The 18,888-nt window shown below is 35.8% G+C and overlaps 1 protein-coding gene across 5 annotated transcripts in view; it reads left to right on the top strand.

The window, feature by feature from the left end:
• Positions 1 to 18,888, top strand: part of CDK19 (cyclin dependent kinase 19) — a 248,765-nt gene that overhangs the window by 142,977 nt on the left and 86,900 nt on the right. For all 5 annotated transcript variants that reach the window (XM_001368694.4, XM_001368653.4, XM_056814348.1 and 2 more), the window contains 2 exons: positions 12,723 to 12,833; positions 16,134 to 16,274. In XM_001368694.4, the coding sequence (XP_001368731.2) occupies positions 12,723 to 12,833; positions 16,134 to 16,274 (252 nt within the window). The remainder of the gene's footprint in view (positions 1 to 12,722; positions 12,834 to 16,133; positions 16,275 to 18,888) is intronic.

Here is an 18,888-nt window from a genome sequence, read left to right as displayed (position 1 = left end):
AAGGATTGTCTCAGATCATTGAATTGCTGAGAGTAGCCAAATTTTCACAGATGATCATTGTCCAGTATTGTTCTTATTATGTACAATAATATAGGGACCGACCTGCAGTTCCTATATAATTTACCTGTGGGTGATAACCTAAGAAGGAGACTGAAGGAAAAAAGGTGAATAATAAAGACTCAGAGACAAGTTAAAACACATGGCGAGTCGCAATCTCCGTGAATATTTCCCATGGACAAGTGTGCCAGAGAATTAATGGGAAATATGAGGAATAAGAAAACACATGGGGAGTAAAAACTCCTTAATGTCTCCTATGGACAAGAGTGCCAAAGAATAGGAAGCATGGGGGCAACAGTGTCGCGAGGAAGAGAGAGGTCAGGAGGAATAAGATAGGAAAGCAATCAGAAGATCCAGAGATTTAAGAGAGAGAATCGTGCTTGTTCCCCAGTATCTATTGGAGGTTTTAGGTATGTGGATTGGGAGGTGATCAATGAATACTTAACATGGCATAGGTTTTAACATTGGCAGAATTGACAATGATGAAATCAAAGAGGTGGAGATTAACCTGACATGCGGCTTGTAAAGGAATGTGTTCTGACAAGTTGTGAGCTAGGACCCTGTGGCCACTCAGGAATTCTCTTACCCTTTGGACTGTAACTTCTTTTTTTTTTTTTTAAATATTATTTTATTTGGTCGTTTTCATACATTATTCACTGGAAACAAAGATCGTTTTCTTTTCCTCCCCCCCCCCCCCCTTTCCCTCTCCCATAGCCGACGCATGATTCCACTGGTTATCACATGTGTTCTTGACTCGAACCCATTTCCCTGTTGTTGGAGTTTGCATTATAGTGTTCATTTAGAGTCTCTCCTCAGTCTTATCTCCTCCAACCCTGTAGTCAAGCAGTTGCTTTTCAGCGGTGTTTTTACTCCCACAGTTTATCCTCTGCTTGTGGGTAGTATTTTTTTTTAGTTCCCTGCAGATTGTTCAGAGAAATTGCATTGTCCCTAGTGGAGGAGTCCATTACCTTCAATTGTGCCACAGTGTATCAGTCTCGGTGTACAATGTTTTCCTGGTTCTGCTCCTTTCGCTCTGCACCACTTCCTGGAGGTTGTTCCAGTCTCCGTGGAATTCCTCCACTTTATTATTCCTTTTAGCACAATAGTATTCCATCACCAACATATACCACAATTTGTTCAGCCATTCCCCAATTGAAGGGCATCCCCTCATTTTCCAATTTTTGGCCACCACAAAGAGCGCAGCTATGAATATTTTTGTACAAGTCTTTTTGTCCATTATCTCTTTGGGGTACAAGCCCAGCAGTGCTATGGCTGGATCAAAGGGCAGACAGTCTTTTATCGCCCTTTGGGCATAGTTCCAAATTGCCCTCCAGAATGGTTGGATCAATTCACAACTCCACCAGCAATGAATTAATGTCCCCACTTTGCCACATCCCCTCCAGCATTCATTACTTTGCATAGCTGTCATGTTAGCCAATCTGCTAGGTGTGAGATGATACCTCAGAATTGTTTTGATTTGCATCTCTCTGATTATAAGAGATGTAGAGCACTTTTTCATGTGCTTATTAATAGTTTTCATTTCTTTGGCTGAGAATTGCCTGTTCATGTCCCTTGCCCATTTGTCAATTGGAGAATGGCTTGATTTTTTGTACAATTGATTTAGTTCTTTATAAATTTTAGTAATTAAACCTTTGTCAGAGGTTTTTATGAAGATTGTTTCCCAATTTGTTGCTACCCTTCTGATTTTGGTTACATTGGTTTTGTTTGTACAAAAACTTTTTAATTTGATGTAATCCAGATTATTTATTTTGCATTTTGTAACTCTTTCTAATTCTTGCTTGGTTTTGAATTATTTCCCTTCCCAAAGGTCTGACATGTATACTATTCTGTGTTCGCCTAATTTTCTTATAGTTTCCTTCTTTATGTTCAAGTCATTCATCCATTTTGAATTTATCTTGGTGTAGGGTGTGAGGTGTTGATCTAAGCCTAATCTTTCCCATACTGTCCTCCAATTTTCCCAACAGTTTTTATGAAATAGTGGATTTTTGTCCCAAAAGCTGGGATCTTTGGGTTTGTCATATACTGTCTTGCTGAGGTTGCTTGCCCCCAGTCTATTCCACTGATCCTCCTTTCTGTCTCTTAGCCAGTACCAAATTGTTTTGATGACCGCTGCTTTGTAATATAGTCTGAGATCTGGGACTGCAAGACCTCCTTCCTTTGTATTTTTTTTTTCATTAATTCCCTGGATATCCTTGATCTTTTGTTCTTCCAAATGAACTTTGTTATGTTTTTTTCTAAATCAGTAAAAAAAATTTTTGGGAGTTCCATGGGTATGGCACTAAATAGATAGATGAGTTTGGGTAGGATGGTCATTTTTATTATATTGGCTCGTCCTACCCATGAGCAGTTAATGTTCTTCCAATTGTTCAAGTCTAGTTTTAGTTGTGTGGAAAGTGTTTTGTAGTTGTGTTCATATAGATCCTGTGTTTGTCTCGGGAGATAGATTCCTAAGTATTTTATTTTGTCTTGGGTAATTTTGAATGGGATTTCTCTTTCTAGTTCTTGCTGCTGAGCTGTGTTGGAATTATATAGAAATGCTGATGACTTATGTGGGTTTATTTTGTATCCTGCAACTTTGCTAAAGTTGTTGATTATTTCAATTAGCTTTTTGGTTGAGTCTCTAGGATTCTTTAAGTAGACCATCATGTCATCTGCAAAGAGTGATAATTTGGTCTCCTCCTTGCCTATTTTGATGCCTTCAATTTCTTTTTCTTCTCTAGTGTTTCTAATACAATGTCAAATAATAGAGGTGATAATGGGCATCCTTGTTTCACTCCTGATCTTAATGGGAATGGATTTAGTTTATCCCCATTGCAGATGATATTAGCTGATGGTTTTAGATATATACTGTTTATTATTTTTAGGAATGACCCTTCTATTCCTATGCTTTCTAGTGTTTTTAATAGGAATGGGTGTTGTATTTTATCAAAGGCTTTTTCTGCATCTATTGAGATAATCATGTGGTTCTTGTTGGTTTGCTTGTTGATGTGGTCAATTATGTGGATAGTTTTCCTAATGTTGAACCAGCCCTGCATCCCTGGTATAAATCCTACTTGATCATGGTGGATGACCCTTCTAATCACTTGCTGGAGTCTTTTTGCTAGTATCCTATTTAAGATTTTTGCATCTATATTCATTAGGGAGATTGGTCTATAATTTTCTTTCTCTGTTTTTGGCCTGCCTGGTTTTGGAATCAGTACCATGCTTGTGTCATAAAAGGAGTTTGGTAGGACTCCCTCTTTGCTTATTATGTCAAATAGTTTGTATAGTATTTGGATTAACTGTTCTCTGAATGTTTAATAGAATTCGCTGGTGAATCCATCAGGCCCTGGGGATTTTTTCTTAGGAAGTTCTGTGATGGCCTGTTGGATTTCTTTTTCTGATATGGGATTATTTAAGAAAACTATTTCTTCTTCTTCTGTTAGTCTAGGCAATTTATATTTTTGTAAATATTCATCCATATCACCTATGTTGGTATATTTATTGCCATATAGTTGGGCAAAGTAGTTTTTAATGATTGCCTTAATTTCCTCTTCATTGGAGGTCAGATCCCCCTTTTCATCCTTGATGCTATTAATTTGCCTTTCTTCTTTCCTTTTTTAAATTAAATTAACCAGTACTTTGTCTATTTTGTCTGTTTTTTCAAAGTACCAGCTTCTAGTCTTGTTTATTAGCTCAATAGTTCTGTCACTTTCTATTTTCTTAATTTCCCCCTTAATTTTTAGGATCTCTAGTATGGTTTTCTTCTGGGGGTTATTAATTTGTTCATTCCCAAGTTTTTTGATTTGCATTTCCAATTCCTTGGTCTCTGTCCTCCCTAATTTGTTAATATATGCACTCAGGGATATGAATTTTCCTCTAAGTACTGCCTTGGCTGCATCCCATAAGGTTTGAAAGGATGTTTCGCCGTTGTCATTTTCTTCAACGAAATTGTTAATTGTTTCTATGATTTCTTCTCTAACTATCCGATTTTGGAGTATCATGTTATTTAATTTCCAATTAATTTTTGATTTGGGTCTCCATGTACCCTTGCCGATCAATATTTTAATTGCCTTGTGATCTGAAAAGGCTGCAGTTAATATTTCTGCTTTTCTGCATTTGAGTGCCATGTTTCTATGACCTAGTGTATGATCTATTTTTATGAATGTGCCATGTGGTGCTGAAAAGAAGGTGTATTCTTTTTTGTCCCTATTTATTTTTCTCCATATGTCTATTAATTCTAATTTTTCTAAGATTTCATTCACCTCTTTTACCTCTTTCTTATTTATTTTTTGATTTGATTTATCTAAATTTGATAGTGGTTGGTTCAAGTCTCCCACTAATATGGTTTTACTGTCTATTTCCTCCTTCAATTCTCCTAGTTTCTCTATTAAAAATTTGGATGCTATACCATTTGGTGCATACATGTTGATTAGTGATATTTCCTCATTGTCTATACTTCCTTTTAGCAGAATATATTTACCTTCCCTATCCCTTTTGATCAGGTCTATTTGTACTTTGGCTTTGTCAGATATCATGATTGCAACTCCTGCCTTCTTTCTATCGGTTGAGGCCCAAAAGGTCTTACTCCAACCTTTAATTCTAACCTTGTGAGTGTCAACCCGCCTCATGTGTGTTTCTTGAAGACAACATATGGTAGGGTTTTGGGTTCTAATCCAATCTGCTATTTGTCTGCGTTTTATGGGTGAGTTCATCCCATTCACGTTCAAAGTTATGATTGTTATTTGTGGATTCGCTGGCATTTTGATATCTTCCCCTAGTTCTGACCTTTCTTCTTTAGCTTTCTTCTTTTGAACCAGTGAGAAAGTGTCAGTCCCCCTAGTCCCCTCCCTTGAGATGCTTCCCTTTCTAGCCCCTCCCTTTTTATGCTCCCTTCCCCTCCCCCCTCTCCTTCCCTCCCTTTTTGTACTCCCACCCCCCTCCCCCTCCTTGATTTTCCTTTCTTTCTTGCCCTAATGGATAAGATAGAATTCAGGATCCCACTGGATCTAGATGTTCTTCCCTCTCAGATTTGATTTCACTGAGAGTAAGGTTTAAGTAATTCCACTTCACGCTCTCTTCCTCTCCTTCTCATATGAGAGTTCTTCCCCTCCCCTTCCCATGTGTATCTTTATATGGGAAAGATTATTCTATTGATTCCCCCCCCTATTTCTTGAAGTTAATCTTAGTATTATCGCCGTTCCCCCCTCCCTTTTCCTTTCTTTGCCCCAACTTTCCCCAAATCTTCTTAATGCCCCAATCTTTCCCTATGCATGTTTCTTCTAACTACTCTTATGATGATACAATTTATGAGAGTTACACAAAACATTTTCCCCACATATTAATATATATAATTTGATGTAAATGTAGTCCTTATAGAAGAGAGTTTGACTTAAAGAAAAAGATAAGATTTACCTTTCTTTCATATTTACCTTTTCATGTTTCTCTTGCTTTCTGTGCTTGGATATCGAACTTTCCACAGAGCTCTGGTCTTTTCTTAGAAAATGCTTGGAAATCTTCTATTTTGTTGAATGCCCATACTTTCCCCTGGAAGTATATAGTCAGTTTTGCTGGGTAGTTGATTCTTGGTTGGAGACCCAGCTCTCTTGCCTTTCTAAATATCGTGTTCCATGCTTTGCGGTCTCTTAGTGTGTTAGCCGCTAAGTCGTGTGTGATCCTTATGGGAGCCTCCTTATATCTGAAGCTCTTCTTCTTGGCTTCTTGTAGGATTTTCTCCTTTACTTGGAAGCTCTTGAATTTGGCAATTACATTCCTAGGCGTTGTCTTTTGGGGATTTAGTATAGAAGGTGTTCTATGAATCCTTTCTATTTCTATTTTGCCCCCTTGCTCCAGAACGTGGGGGAAATATTCTTTTATAATCTCCTGTAGAATAATATCCAATTTGTTGTTTACCTCTGGTTTTTCTGGGAGACCGATAATACGGAGATTTTCTCGTCTTCCTCTGTTCTCCAGGTCTGTGACCTCAGTGAGATATTTTATGTTTTCTTCCAATTCATTAATTATTTGGGTTTGCTTTATTGATTCTTGCTGTTTTATCATCTCACTTTCTTCGAGGTGCTTAATTCTGGTCATTAGGGACTGGTTTTGCTTTTTAGCCTTGTCTGTCCTTCTATTGGATGCTTCGAGTTCTTTTTCCAATTGAGCATTCTTATCTGTCAGACAGCTGATCTCTTTCTCCCATTTTTCTTTCCGGGTTTCCATCTTTTGGATAAGTTCCAGTTTGAGATCTTCCAGAGCTTGTTGATAGTTTCCATTTTGGGAGGCGTGTTCTGAATTTTTTTGGATTTCCTCCTCATTCTCCTCTTTTCCTTGGGTACTTCCACCATAAAAGTTTTCAATAGTCACTTTTTTCCCTTTCTTCCTGGAGGCTTGATTTTGGGCCATGTGAGCCATCCCTTTGGTGGTTTTATTCCCCTTTCCTTTTTAGTCTGGGGTCTGGGTTATATGAGCGGTTTTTCTGTGAATTTAGGTTGCTTCAGACTAGTTCTTCCCAGCCTCCGAGCCCAGGTATTCAGCTCTGCCCAGATAATCAGCGCGTGGTCCGCGTTGTTCAGCGCAGCCCGCCCCAAGTACAGTTCCGCTGGATTCTCCAGTGAAAGCGCCCTGAGACGTTTTTTCCTGGCAGTCCCCAGATCCCAAGGACCCTGGAGTGCCCCCCCAGACAGAGACGCTCCCCACTCACTCGCTGTCCCGGTGAGTGCTCAGGTAGCTCACTCTGGTTTAGTGGGGGAGGTGGGGTGGGGGAAGGGCGGCTCAGTTCACTTTTCTGTGCAAGCTTTTCCTTCTTATTTTAGTGTGGAAATGTTCAAGCCCCACGTACCTTTGCCTCTGTGGGGTACTGGGGAGTCCTTCTGTTCCTCCAAAGGTGATTTTATGCTCCTTTGATGTAGTCTATTTCGTTCGGTGCCGGGGAGAGGAAGCGTGTGGCGTCTAGATTGCAGCCATGATTACCCGGAAGTCTGGACTGTAACTTCTATACAATGAACATTAAGTGATATGACCATGTGTCTGTTAAATAAACATATAGGATACAATATCATTACATCAACCATACTTCCAAGATGCTAACATGCCTGGTATGCTACAAATATTCTGAGTTTTTCTTATTTTGCTCTGCATCAGTTCCAGCAGATTTTTCCAGCTTTTTCTGAAATAATCTTTCTTATTTTTTCTTACAGTCTTCTCTTTTTTTTTAGCAACCTTATTGTTATTCCTACTCTCTCATCTTTCCAAAAAAAAAATTTAAAAGGGAAAAAAACCCTTTGGTTACCAATATCTCTATATCTGAGAATAGATATGTAGTCAAGGACAGTTGAGGAAACTGAGGTGGATGCAAGTTAAGTGATTTTCCTAGTGTCAGATGGCAAGTGTCTTAAGTCAAGACTGGATCTTCCTGATTCTAGGTCCAATGTTCTATCCACTACACCATTATTCTCATCACTTTTTGGTTACTTCTTTCAATAAGTGCATTACTTATATTTAGGTCTATGATCAGAATTCTTAAACCTTTCAAAAAAAATTTTCATTATAGAATTTACTGTAATGGTTGCTTCTGGTTACTTTACTCCGTATCAGTTCATATAATGTTTCCAGATTTCTTTGAAACCATCCCTTTCACCATTTCTTCTGGTGTAATATTTTATTATATCTATCTGCCACAATTTATTCATCCATTTCCTACTTTATGGATATCCACCTAATTTCCATTTTTTTTGTTTCAACAAAAGAAGTCTATATAAATATTTGTCATGTGAATTCTTTTGTACTTTCTTGGATCCTTTTGGTGAGGCCCAGTTGTGCTATAACTAGGACAAAGGGTCTGTATAGTTTAGTGACTTTCAGGCACAGTTCTAAATCACTTTCTAAAATACTGGACTGTAAGAAGGAAAATTATGAGACTGATTGTAAATAAATAATTTCATTAATAAAAAAGTAGTAGAGGAAAAAGATGGAAAAACAAGGGGGAGGTATATAGTTTATTTTCCTTATTGCTGCATTTAGCTTGCTCTCTTTTGCAGCCACCATTAGGGACCCCCAGCCATGCTCACAGGGAAGTCCAGCCAGCAACAAAATCTGAAGAGATGAGAGCAAAATCCACTCTTCCCTCAGTTTATCAAACCTTTTCTCTGCCCACTAACTCATACATCACATCTCTGAAGCCAGCTATGGCTTTCTATTTTGCCTGGGATGCCCAGGTGAGCAGTGCAGGGGACATTGTTCTGTACCCTATCTTGTGATTACCATCGCTGTATTCCCCATCATTTTGATTTCCTCTTTTAGTCTCTGCCCTTTTTTCTTAAACTTTTTCCTTCTGTACAAGGGATTTAAAAAATTATACATTAAATTCTGTTTATTTTTTTCAGTTCTTTCTGAAAGTTTGAATTTTGAGTGGAAGATCTTCACTCATTTTACTTTGTCTACTGATATTCTTTTGCACCCCATTTTCTTCAACTTTTCTATAAACGAATACCTAATATTTGATACTTTGACCATATATATTACTCTTAATGAAATATGCAGCTGACTCACTCCTCTCACTTATGGTACTTATATGGGCACATATGCCTCTGTATTATTATTTTTAACTCAGCAGGAAATGGTAACTTGCCTTTGATTAGGTAATGTATCTTCTTTTTTCCAGGTCTCTTTGAGTTTTATTTCATGAATGTTCTTTTTTTGTATTTGTATACCCAGAGCTTGATACAATGGTTGACAAATAACGAGCATTTACTAGCTTTTGTGGGTATTTATTCATTCATTTATCAATTAACTTAATAGTGTGATAGGAATTTTTTCTTTATATCATATCTAATCTGTCTCTTTTTCCAAATTCCATATATTATCCAAATTTTGATCCAAGCAAACTCAATTTAATTCCTCTCCAATTTGACATCTCTTCAAACATTTGAAGACATATCTTATGCCTTTCAAGTCTTTTCTCCTTCTGAGTAAATAAAACTCTTTAATTCTACCAGATGTCTTTGTGTGACATCATCATCATCATTATCGTCATCATCAGTCCCAGTGTTGTCAGTGAGCTTTGAGGTAAAACCATAGGTATCCTTTGCATGAATGCAAGACTCCAAAAATTAGTTTAAAAATAAAAAAAGAAATTTATTAATTTGGGAGCAATATTGAATAGCTGGGAGACAGTGTGCAGTTAGAACACTGCCTTCCACTGGAAATGGTTTCTGGGTTTTTTTTATATCTCTTTGACAAGAGGGGTATAGTATTGTGTCTGTGTTTGTGGGGATGGGATGAATCAGGAATGAGGTAATTTATTGTGTAGGAATGTATAGGGGATGTCTGGTAATGGTTTGTGTCCTGAGGGCACAAGTTCAAGGGAGGATTGATTGGATTAGGTACCACCCAATGCTTATCAGGGTGGAACTGAGAGGTGCATATGTTAAAAGAGGATCTAGAAGAAAGTCCCAAGGGCAGAAAGGAGTTTCCTATATCCTTTTTGACCTGTAACACTTCTGGAGTTTGGATGTCCAAACGGAAATCCTGGGTCCCAGAGATAAAAGCCCCATCCAATTGTCACTTTCTCCTATGTATCCACTTTGCCTCCTAGGTAACAGAATCTTTAGCAGGCTGTCTGTTAACTGATTCTTATTGCAAAATGTTACCTGTTCCCTTGCCTCTTAAAGAGACAGAGGGAGAGATTAAGAAAACTCTCTTTAACATATAAAATTACAAAGACCTTTTGGATTCCTGTCTAAGGACTGTTTATCTTAAAAGCAGTCATTCAAATCTTTGTATAATTCACATATATGATAACCATGTGTCTGTTGTCTTCATCCCATTGTGATGAATTTTAGAATAATCTTCCCTAGAGGGATAGTATAGCATATTGGATTTGGATTCAGGAAGACCTTGTTTCCTACCTTTTTAACACACACACACACAAACACACACACTTTACAAACTTTACTTTACAAACCTTAAAGAATTATATAAACATTGACAGTATTAATAGAAGTCCATGAATCCTACATAATGGAAGTGGCATTTATAATTAGATCTTTAAAAGTTTGGGACAAGTACATTATGTAAAAAAAGTATATATTTCAAATTCTGAAAAATGTATATAATAGAAAAGAAGACAAAATGGCTTCTACGACTTAAAAAAGTTGATGATCTTAGCTGTCAGAAGAAAATTTATTGTTTTTAAATGTTTCTTGAAAATTAATTCTATAATATCTATAACCTAAATTAAAATTTTTTATTTAAGTAATTGATTTAGAATATTTTTCCATAGTTACATGATTCATGTTCTTTCCTGTCCACCTCTGAAATATTATAATAGGATTGAAGTGGTTTTAGGGAAGAAACATAGACAGAACATAAAAATATTTTTATTTTATTAAACAAGGAAGGGGAAGGTAAAAAAGGAAAGAAGGGAGGGATCTTAATTATTTTACCCTCTAAATTATAAACTATCTGACTAAAACTACCTTATTTCTAAGTACATTAAAGGCAAAGTCTTTAGAGATTAGTAATCATACAACAGAGTCTTTTGATGGGAAAAGTTCAAAAATCCCAAGAGAAATATCGAAAGGTGGTCTGTTCTATCTGCCCAGCAGAAGAATGAAGAATGCCTTCTTTTCCATAGCCAAAGATATTCCCAGACTTGTAATTTGAATGATGGTTTCTCAAGCTGCTCCAGGAAAATACTCCTCCTCCTTCATCCAGGTCCAAAGAGATTGCCAGTTGCTTAACTGTTTCTCTGGGATTCTATTCCATCAGCTCCAGGAAAAATTCTAATCCCATGCCCTGTCAATCACCCTTATGTCTTAAGTCTTATTTCTTATTGTAACACCTTCTACCCTCCTTCTGTACCTAATGAGTAGTTACACTGGGTTTTACATGTGTCATTGATCAAGACCTATTTCCATATTATTAATATTTGGATTAGGTTGATAATTTAGAGTCTATATCCCCAATCATATCCTCATCAACCCATGTGATCAAGCAGTTGTTTTTCTTGTGTTTCTACTCCCACAGTTCTTTCTCTGGGTGTGGATAGCATTTTTCTCATAGGTCACTCAGAATTGTCCTGGATCACTGCATTGCTGCTAGTAGAGAAGTCTATTATATTCAATTGTGCCACAGTGTATCCATCTCTGTGTACCTTGTTCTCCTGGTTCTGCTCCTTTCACTCTGCATCAATTATTAGAGGTTGTTCCAGTTCACATGGAATTCCTCCAATTCATTATTCCTTTCAGCACAATCGTATTCTATCACCAACAGATACCATAATTTGTTCATCCATTTCCCAATCAGAGGACATCCCCTCATTTTCCAATTTTTTTGCCACCACAGAGAGGATGGCTATGAATATTTTTGTACAAGTCTTTTTCTTTATCTCTTTGGGGTATAAACCCAGCAGTGGTATGGCTGTATCAATACAGCCCAAGTTTTAACATTTAATATGTAAAAGTTTTTAAAACCTTTATCTTTTGATGATATTATCTTTAAACAAAAAGGTCTTGGTCTGTGGCACAGCTATATATTATTGCTGATGATGGATTGTTTTGTCTATCACTTTAATAATTATTGACTTTCACGTAATACTTTTAGCCTGCAAAGATCTTGTGGGGGGAGGGGAAGCATTTCATTTGAGCATTTTTTAGATGGAGGAAATTGAAGCTCAGAAAGGATAAGGGACTTCCTTATAGGCTTATCACGCCAGTATGTTTTGGAGGTGGTATTGGATCCCAGAGCTCTATGTATTATACTAGCTGCCTCTTATTGATTATCTTCTATATAGAAGATAGTTATTCCACAATTGATTTTATATTTCTTTTCTTTTCAACACACCTACTTAGCTAAATTTGGAGAGCCTTATGGAATATTAACCACCTAGTATTTGACTTTTCTTCCAAAACACCTCAAAGAGAACCACTTAAGATGTAGAGTGGTTATAAACTGTATCAAAGGAAATGGCATTTGTGCCAGTGTAGTTTTAGATACTTAAGATATTATATGAAGGAAATTATATTCCACAGTACGTTTATGTCTAATAGGAAAAGATTACCTTTTTTTGGTTAATATATCAAATGAGCATCAGATGAAGCAAATTGGGAAAACTACTTTCAGCCAAAAGCTTTTTAAATTATGGCCATAGTCAAAGACAAAAGGGCAGGCTATGTACTTATTGAGGAAAAGGTTCTACTGATATTTCTTTGTTGGTGGGGTACATCTTTGTGGTGGTAGGTGGTTGAATTCCTCTTGCAGAATCTCTAGAAACTTTTGCTCTTATCGTCTTCCATTATTTCATCTCTCAGAATACTAGATGAACTCCTTAATGAAGAGCTCTGTCCTTAAAAGCCTAGCTTTGTAAATTAAACAGGCCTATGTTAGGTGGCTGAGCAGAATAGTGTTGAGCCTGTGTCATGGTGAGAGTGTGAAAGGAAGGAGGAGAAGCGGCAGAAGAAAGGGAGAGATAGTGGCAAGATCTTTTGGGAAAAAGCTGATTCAAATTATAGAATAAGATTACCTCTTCTAATTGATTCTATGAAATTTAATGGATTATCTTTTTTTTTTCCTAGCTCATAGTTTGTCATTAAATATAATCTAAAGAAATCTTTTTTTTCCCCTTAGTCAATGGAGATCATCATCTCTTTCCACTTTCTTTTCAGCTTTTACGGGAATTGAAGCACCCTAATGTGATTGCATTACAAAAGGTGTTCCTTTCTCACAGTGACAGAAAGGTTTGGCTGCTATTTGATTATGCAGAACATGATTTATGGGTAAGTTCAAATTTTTTGATTATATTTAGGATTTTTTACTTATAGAACTATTTTATTTTTGTATGTGGTAGAAATAGGTCAATACTTAAGAGTCAGAAACATGTCTAATGTTGATAATTTAACACTTAAAATTTATATATGTATATTTCGATAATATTTATGATACTTCATTTAATAAAATTGAATATTACATTACTTAGTTTATGTAATACTGTCCTTTACTATCTAAGAAATGGAGTTAACATTTTTTCATATTTATAGCTAACAGGTTTACTGATAAGAAAATTAACATTCATGTTTATTTTATGGTATGTAGGTGAAATTTAGCTAGTGTTATGCATTTGATCCTGAGGAAATTACATAACCTCTTAGTGCCCCCAAGCAACCATCTTAGAGTAAAAGTTACTGAGAATGTGCTGACCTGCTTTGTTGGAAGACATTTTCTCATCTTATCCCTACATTGATGAATTCACAGGTCCGGGCCCTATCCATATGCATATGTAGTTCTCTTTCCAAGTTAAAATTAAACAAATATCAAATCTTGCATTTTATTTATGACCTTGTTTCTCTTTATAAAAATCTATTATAGATTGATGTCTGAATTTAATATGTTATGACTGTGCACAGAAGAATCCAATAGTTCTACTTCTTTTAAGTACTTTTAAAAGTACTCTAGAAATATTGGATATTTTAAAAAGTCACAAATGGAGACTCTAAATATGGAAATCTTGAGGTCTAGGGACAAATTGGTCAAGTAGCATTTATTAAGCTCATATTGTAGGTCAGGCCCTGTACTTAGCACCTGGAATACAAAGAAAGGTAAAAATAGTTCCAGAACTTAAAGATCTAAATCAGTGAATTGAAAAGGCTGAATCAAGGGGTATGGTTGATATTTTTGGTTAACAATTATGCTTTACAAATCTATACTGCATTTTAAAGTTTTATTGATATTTACTTTCATGCTACATTGATTTAAAAATACACCCAATCCAAAATCTCCATCCCCAGCAAGCTTTCTGAGGCTTACAGATTTTACATATATTTGTATGAAATGTTGTCTATTTCTGTAGAATAAACTATAACTTTCCAATATCAATTAAATGAATATTTTCTCTACTGTTGTGATGGTAAATCATTAATAGTTTCTATCAGTAATATGTTATGTATTTCCTTAATATTTTGCAGCATAATTTGTAGACTTTATGACCATCTCCTACTAGTCCTTAAACAGAACTTTTTGACCATATATTTTTATTTGTACTATGTTATATATTTAAGAAAGATAACCTATAGGCAGAAAATATTGAGTCTTAAGACTTTTTGACTATAAAAATTTTAATTCTATGAATATAGTGGCCAGGTGGTACATCAGTTATGTAAGATAGGATGATAAGTATGGGTCCCTCCCTCCAATTTATCTACAGTTCATTAAGTGATTGGGGAAATATATTTAAATAGAAGATGCCCTTTAAAAAGCCACATTTTCAGCTATGAATTTTAAAAATGTAGCAAAGAAGAAAGTAATAATAAAAGAACAAGAATTCATAACTCTTTGAGGTTTACAAAACATTATTTCATTTGGTCCTCAGCCCAACAAGGTATATATTAGATATGTTATCATAGAGAGAGATTATGAAGTTTGTGTCTTCCATGTTGTTAGTAAATGTCACAGGAAAGATTTGAACTAATGTCCTTTTGGCTCCCAAATCTAGTTCTTTTACTAGTCCTAGTGAAAATATAATCTGCCTCCAGTTAGGTCACCTCCATTCATTCATAGATTATCTGTTGAGAAACAAAATCTTGCTAAAAGGGAGGGGAATTTCAGACATTAAATATAAGATCTTAGAATTCTATTTAAAAGTGCTTTGATCCCTTTTATGTCCATCCGAGTGGGATTGACTTTCCTCTTAGCCTAATTCCTGGTAAGTGAATTATTAGCCATTGGGAATGAGTAATTAATTAGATTGTAAAATATTATAAATTATAATATGCTAACGGCTACTATTTGTGCAATACATATTTTATCATAAGCCATATTTTTGCCTATTGTTAATTGAATACAAAAACAGGATTTTGTTTTTGTTAACTGGGAGTTTTTATTTCCATAGTAACAGAGTAGAGAGAAACTAGATTTTCTCAGTCAGGGCAAAGTTCACCAAAGCTATTTCATTTTTAAAAATAAAAAAATTAAAAATCCATATTCCCTCTTAGATTCAATACTGTGTATTGGCTCCAAGGCAGAATAGTGGTAAGGGCTAAGCAATAGAAGTTAATTGACTTGCTGATAGTCAAACTGCTAGGACGTGTAAGAGGTCAGATTTGAACTTAGGACCTCCTTTGACTCTTTGTCCTTTGTCCACTCAAAGCTATTTCATTTTAAGGGCATAGCTTATGAATAGAAACATCCTATATTGAATCATTACTGTACATCTTGCCTCATAGCTGAAAATGGTGCTTTGGATTGGGCATCTTAAAAAAAAAAGTAAAAATCTTCCTTGATTGGATGGTTTTTCAGGTCTTTTCTAGTTTAAATTCTCTCTTAATATCCACAGGAAGGTTTACCAGCTTTTGTTCCTGTTCTAAAAGAAGTCCTCAGTAACCTATATTCATTCACAATATGTTTGATTTTAATTGGCTTTGTTAGATATTATTTGAGTTTCTTTTCATTGCTTATTGGTCTTGAGTGATCAAGAATTTAGAAACCAAGGAAATGTAACAACATTCTCATCTATGTGTCTGGAGTATATGAAAATTTTAGTGGTTTATTGGAAGATATATGTGGCGTTATGAGAGTATATATGGGGTGGTATATTGGAGTTGTCAACATGGAAATCTAGAGATCCCCAGTTTATTTAGTTTGAGTGTAGAAACCCCAGGTTTTAACCTTGTCACAGGAGAGGTTTCCCCCTGAGGGAAGGTCCCTCTTCACCAGATAAATAGACATCCACTTCAGCTTTGGTGCAGTAGGTAGAGCATCTCGCAAGCTGAAGGTCCTCAAACCTGAGTTTGATCCTCAAAAGGAGGGTTTGATATACTGGGAGAAGCTTCTGGAGACAAAAGAGCTACTTGACTTCAGATGGGATTTACCTCCCCACCTGAAGTGGATGTCTATTGTCTGTTGAAGAGGGACCTTCCCTCGGGGGGGGGGAAACCTCTCCTGTGACAAAGTCAAAACCTGGGGTTTCTACACTCAAACTAAATAAACTGGGGATCTCTAGATTTCCATGTTGACAGAGTGTATGGAAATTTTATTTTTTGCCAAGATTGTACACAATAAAACATCTTTTACAAAATTTTTAGCACATCATTAAGTTTCACCGGGCCTCAAAAGCAAATAAAAAACCAATGCAGTTGCCAAGATCAATGGTTAAATCACTGCTTTACCAGATTCTTGATGGAATCCATTACCTCCATGCAAACTGGGTGCTTCACAGAGACTTGGTAAGTAATATTCATTTTATCAGATTAATACTATATTAAATTGTTCAGCTACATAGTTTTAAAAGTACATATTGATCGTTGCTGTTCTTCCTGTTATTGTAGCTCATTAGGAAAATTTTTTTAAAAGGTAAACAAACTGAATTCTCATTGTTTCTATCCTTAAGATATGAACTGAAACAATAACATTGTATCCGGTAAAAGGAATTCAGATAGCATTATCAACAAACAGTGATTCTACCAGATGGTGTATATACTCTTTGTTAGTAAAAAACATAATTTAAATGTATTCTTCTATATGAAAAAACTTTTGCTCCTTTGTAGAACATAATCATGCTCTACATCAAATGAAATAATACATATAAAATGCCTTGCAAAATTTGAAGCACTTTATAAATGCTAACATTTATTGTTATTATTCTTGCTGCTGCTATATTTGACATGTGGAAATTCTATAATGTAATAGTTCACTATGTTATATTTTTTGTTTGCTAATTTGCTTCTTCTCTGACAAACTGCCTCCTTCATTTGTAGCTTTTCTTTGGATTCCTCATATTTTAGTCAATTTTTAAAAATTGGTAGTTTTGTAGACACATATGCTTATAGATATAATTTATATGATTTTCTTATAGCTGGTGCTTGCTTCTTCTGAGACTTTTTTTTTAAACTCTTACTTTTTATTTTGGAATCAGTACTGGGTATTGATTCCAAGGCAGAAAAGTAGTAAGGGCTGGGTAATGGGGGTTAAGTGACTTGTGCAGGGTCACAGAGCTAGGAAGTATCTGAGGTCAGATTTGAACCCAGGATCTCCCATCCCTGTGCCTGGCTCTCAATCCACTGAGTCACCTAACTGCCCCTATTCTGAGACTTTTGAAGGTAGTTTTCTCATGAATCATTCTTTTGGCTTTGGAGGAATACTGTGTGTAATGTATATTCTATGTGTAATGTATATTCCTCAATGTAAGTTAGCCAAATTGCACTCAAACCTTTTAGCTGAAAAGTATATGTTTATTATAAAAAGTAATGAATAAGTGAAAAGCACTCACTTTGTACCATCTGATATGGAAAGATCCTTGTTAATCATTTCATGCTTTTATTTTTGAGTATTCCTCAGTTCATCAAGATCGGGGCTAGATAGTTGAAATCAATAATTAAAAAGTTTAAGTGCCTATAGTATTCAAGATACTATTCTAGGTACTATGAACAAAGGGGAAAATATAGTCCTGACTTCAAGGAATTTATGTTCAACAAAAGATGTTCTTTTGGGATTTGGAGGGTTGGTGTGAGAAAGGACATACAATGCACATAGATAAGTAAATACAAATTAATCTGAGAAGGAATCCTTTCCAGAGCAGGTGGCATTTTGGAAGAAATCTGATGGGGGGGTGCGGGAGGTTGCACAGGGAGTATATTCTAGGAATGAGAATGACTTGAGCAAATGTGGAAATAGAAAATGTAGTGTTAGGTTCAAGAAACAATTGAGAGTTAATTAAACTGAGCTAACTGCATCCACTCTAAGGCTCCACTACAAATATGTTATCTAATTTCAGTTGGACCTCCCTTCCATAAAGTAATCTATTTATGTCTCCATAATTGCTCCTCTATTCCACTCTCTATAGAAGGTATTACAGACCTTCTTTTCTCTCAAGAATCCTACAACTACCCCTCCTCCCATCTCCCAACAAAAGATCTTGTCTCTTAATGTAATGAGAAAATAAAGACTAATTACTATGAATTCCCTCTTCTATTCCTCCCCTTTCACTATTCCTTAGAACTGATTGACAAAGCACCCTCCCTCCTTATTCCACCCCCCACCCCTGCCCCAATATTTGCTGTCCTGGCCCCTGACTCTGATAAAGGATATCTTTGATCAGTGACCTTTTGCCAAAGCTAGTTTCTTTCTGTACATGCACCCTTGATCCCCACCCATCCCATCTTCTTCAACATCTATAATTATCTTTTCTTCATCTGTAATCATCAGACCCCACCTTGTCTTTTAATTCTTTCCTATCAACAGTACTAAGTTTCTCCCATCCTCACTAGATGCTACTGACACCTTAAACTTTTTCTATGTGTTCTTTCCCTCACAACCAGACTCCTAAAAAAGTCTTCACTTATAACTTTTATGCTGGTTGGCCTCCATATTTGCAGCCTTTCTTCAGCATTTCTTGGAATTCTTTATTTCCTTCAAAACTCAGCTCACATTTGACTTTCTTTATGAAGCTTTTCTGATCTTGTATGTGTTTTGTATGTTTGTTCACATCTCCAACATTGTCATTTTACTCTTTTTTAGGGTCTAGTAGGTATAGATGACATCTGAGTTGTTTGTTTTGATTTGCATTTATCTAATCAATAATAATTTAGAGCAAATCTTCCTTTGTTTATATATATCTTTGATTTCTTTATCCAAAAACTGTCTGTTCATATTTTTTGATCATTTATCAGTTGGGGGATGGCTCACACTCTTGGCAGAATTCTCTATATATTTTCGATATTAGACCTCTGTCCAAGAAACCATTCACAAAACCTTTTTTCCCAATTTACCACTTTCCTTCTAATCTTGGCTACATTGGCTTTATTTGTACAAAAATTCTTCAATTTCATGTGTTTAAAATTT

Source organism: Monodelphis domestica, chromosome 2 (genome assembly GCF_027887165.1).
Source record: "Monodelphis domestica isolate mMonDom1 chromosome 2, mMonDom1.pri, whole genome shotgun sequence".
In the NCBI taxonomy this organism is placed as follows: Eukaryota; Metazoa; Chordata; class Mammalia; order Didelphimorphia; family Didelphidae; genus Monodelphis; species Monodelphis domestica.
The sequence above is the reverse complement of the archived record's forward strand: the minus strand, read 5'-3'. Positions and strand labels throughout refer to the sequence as shown.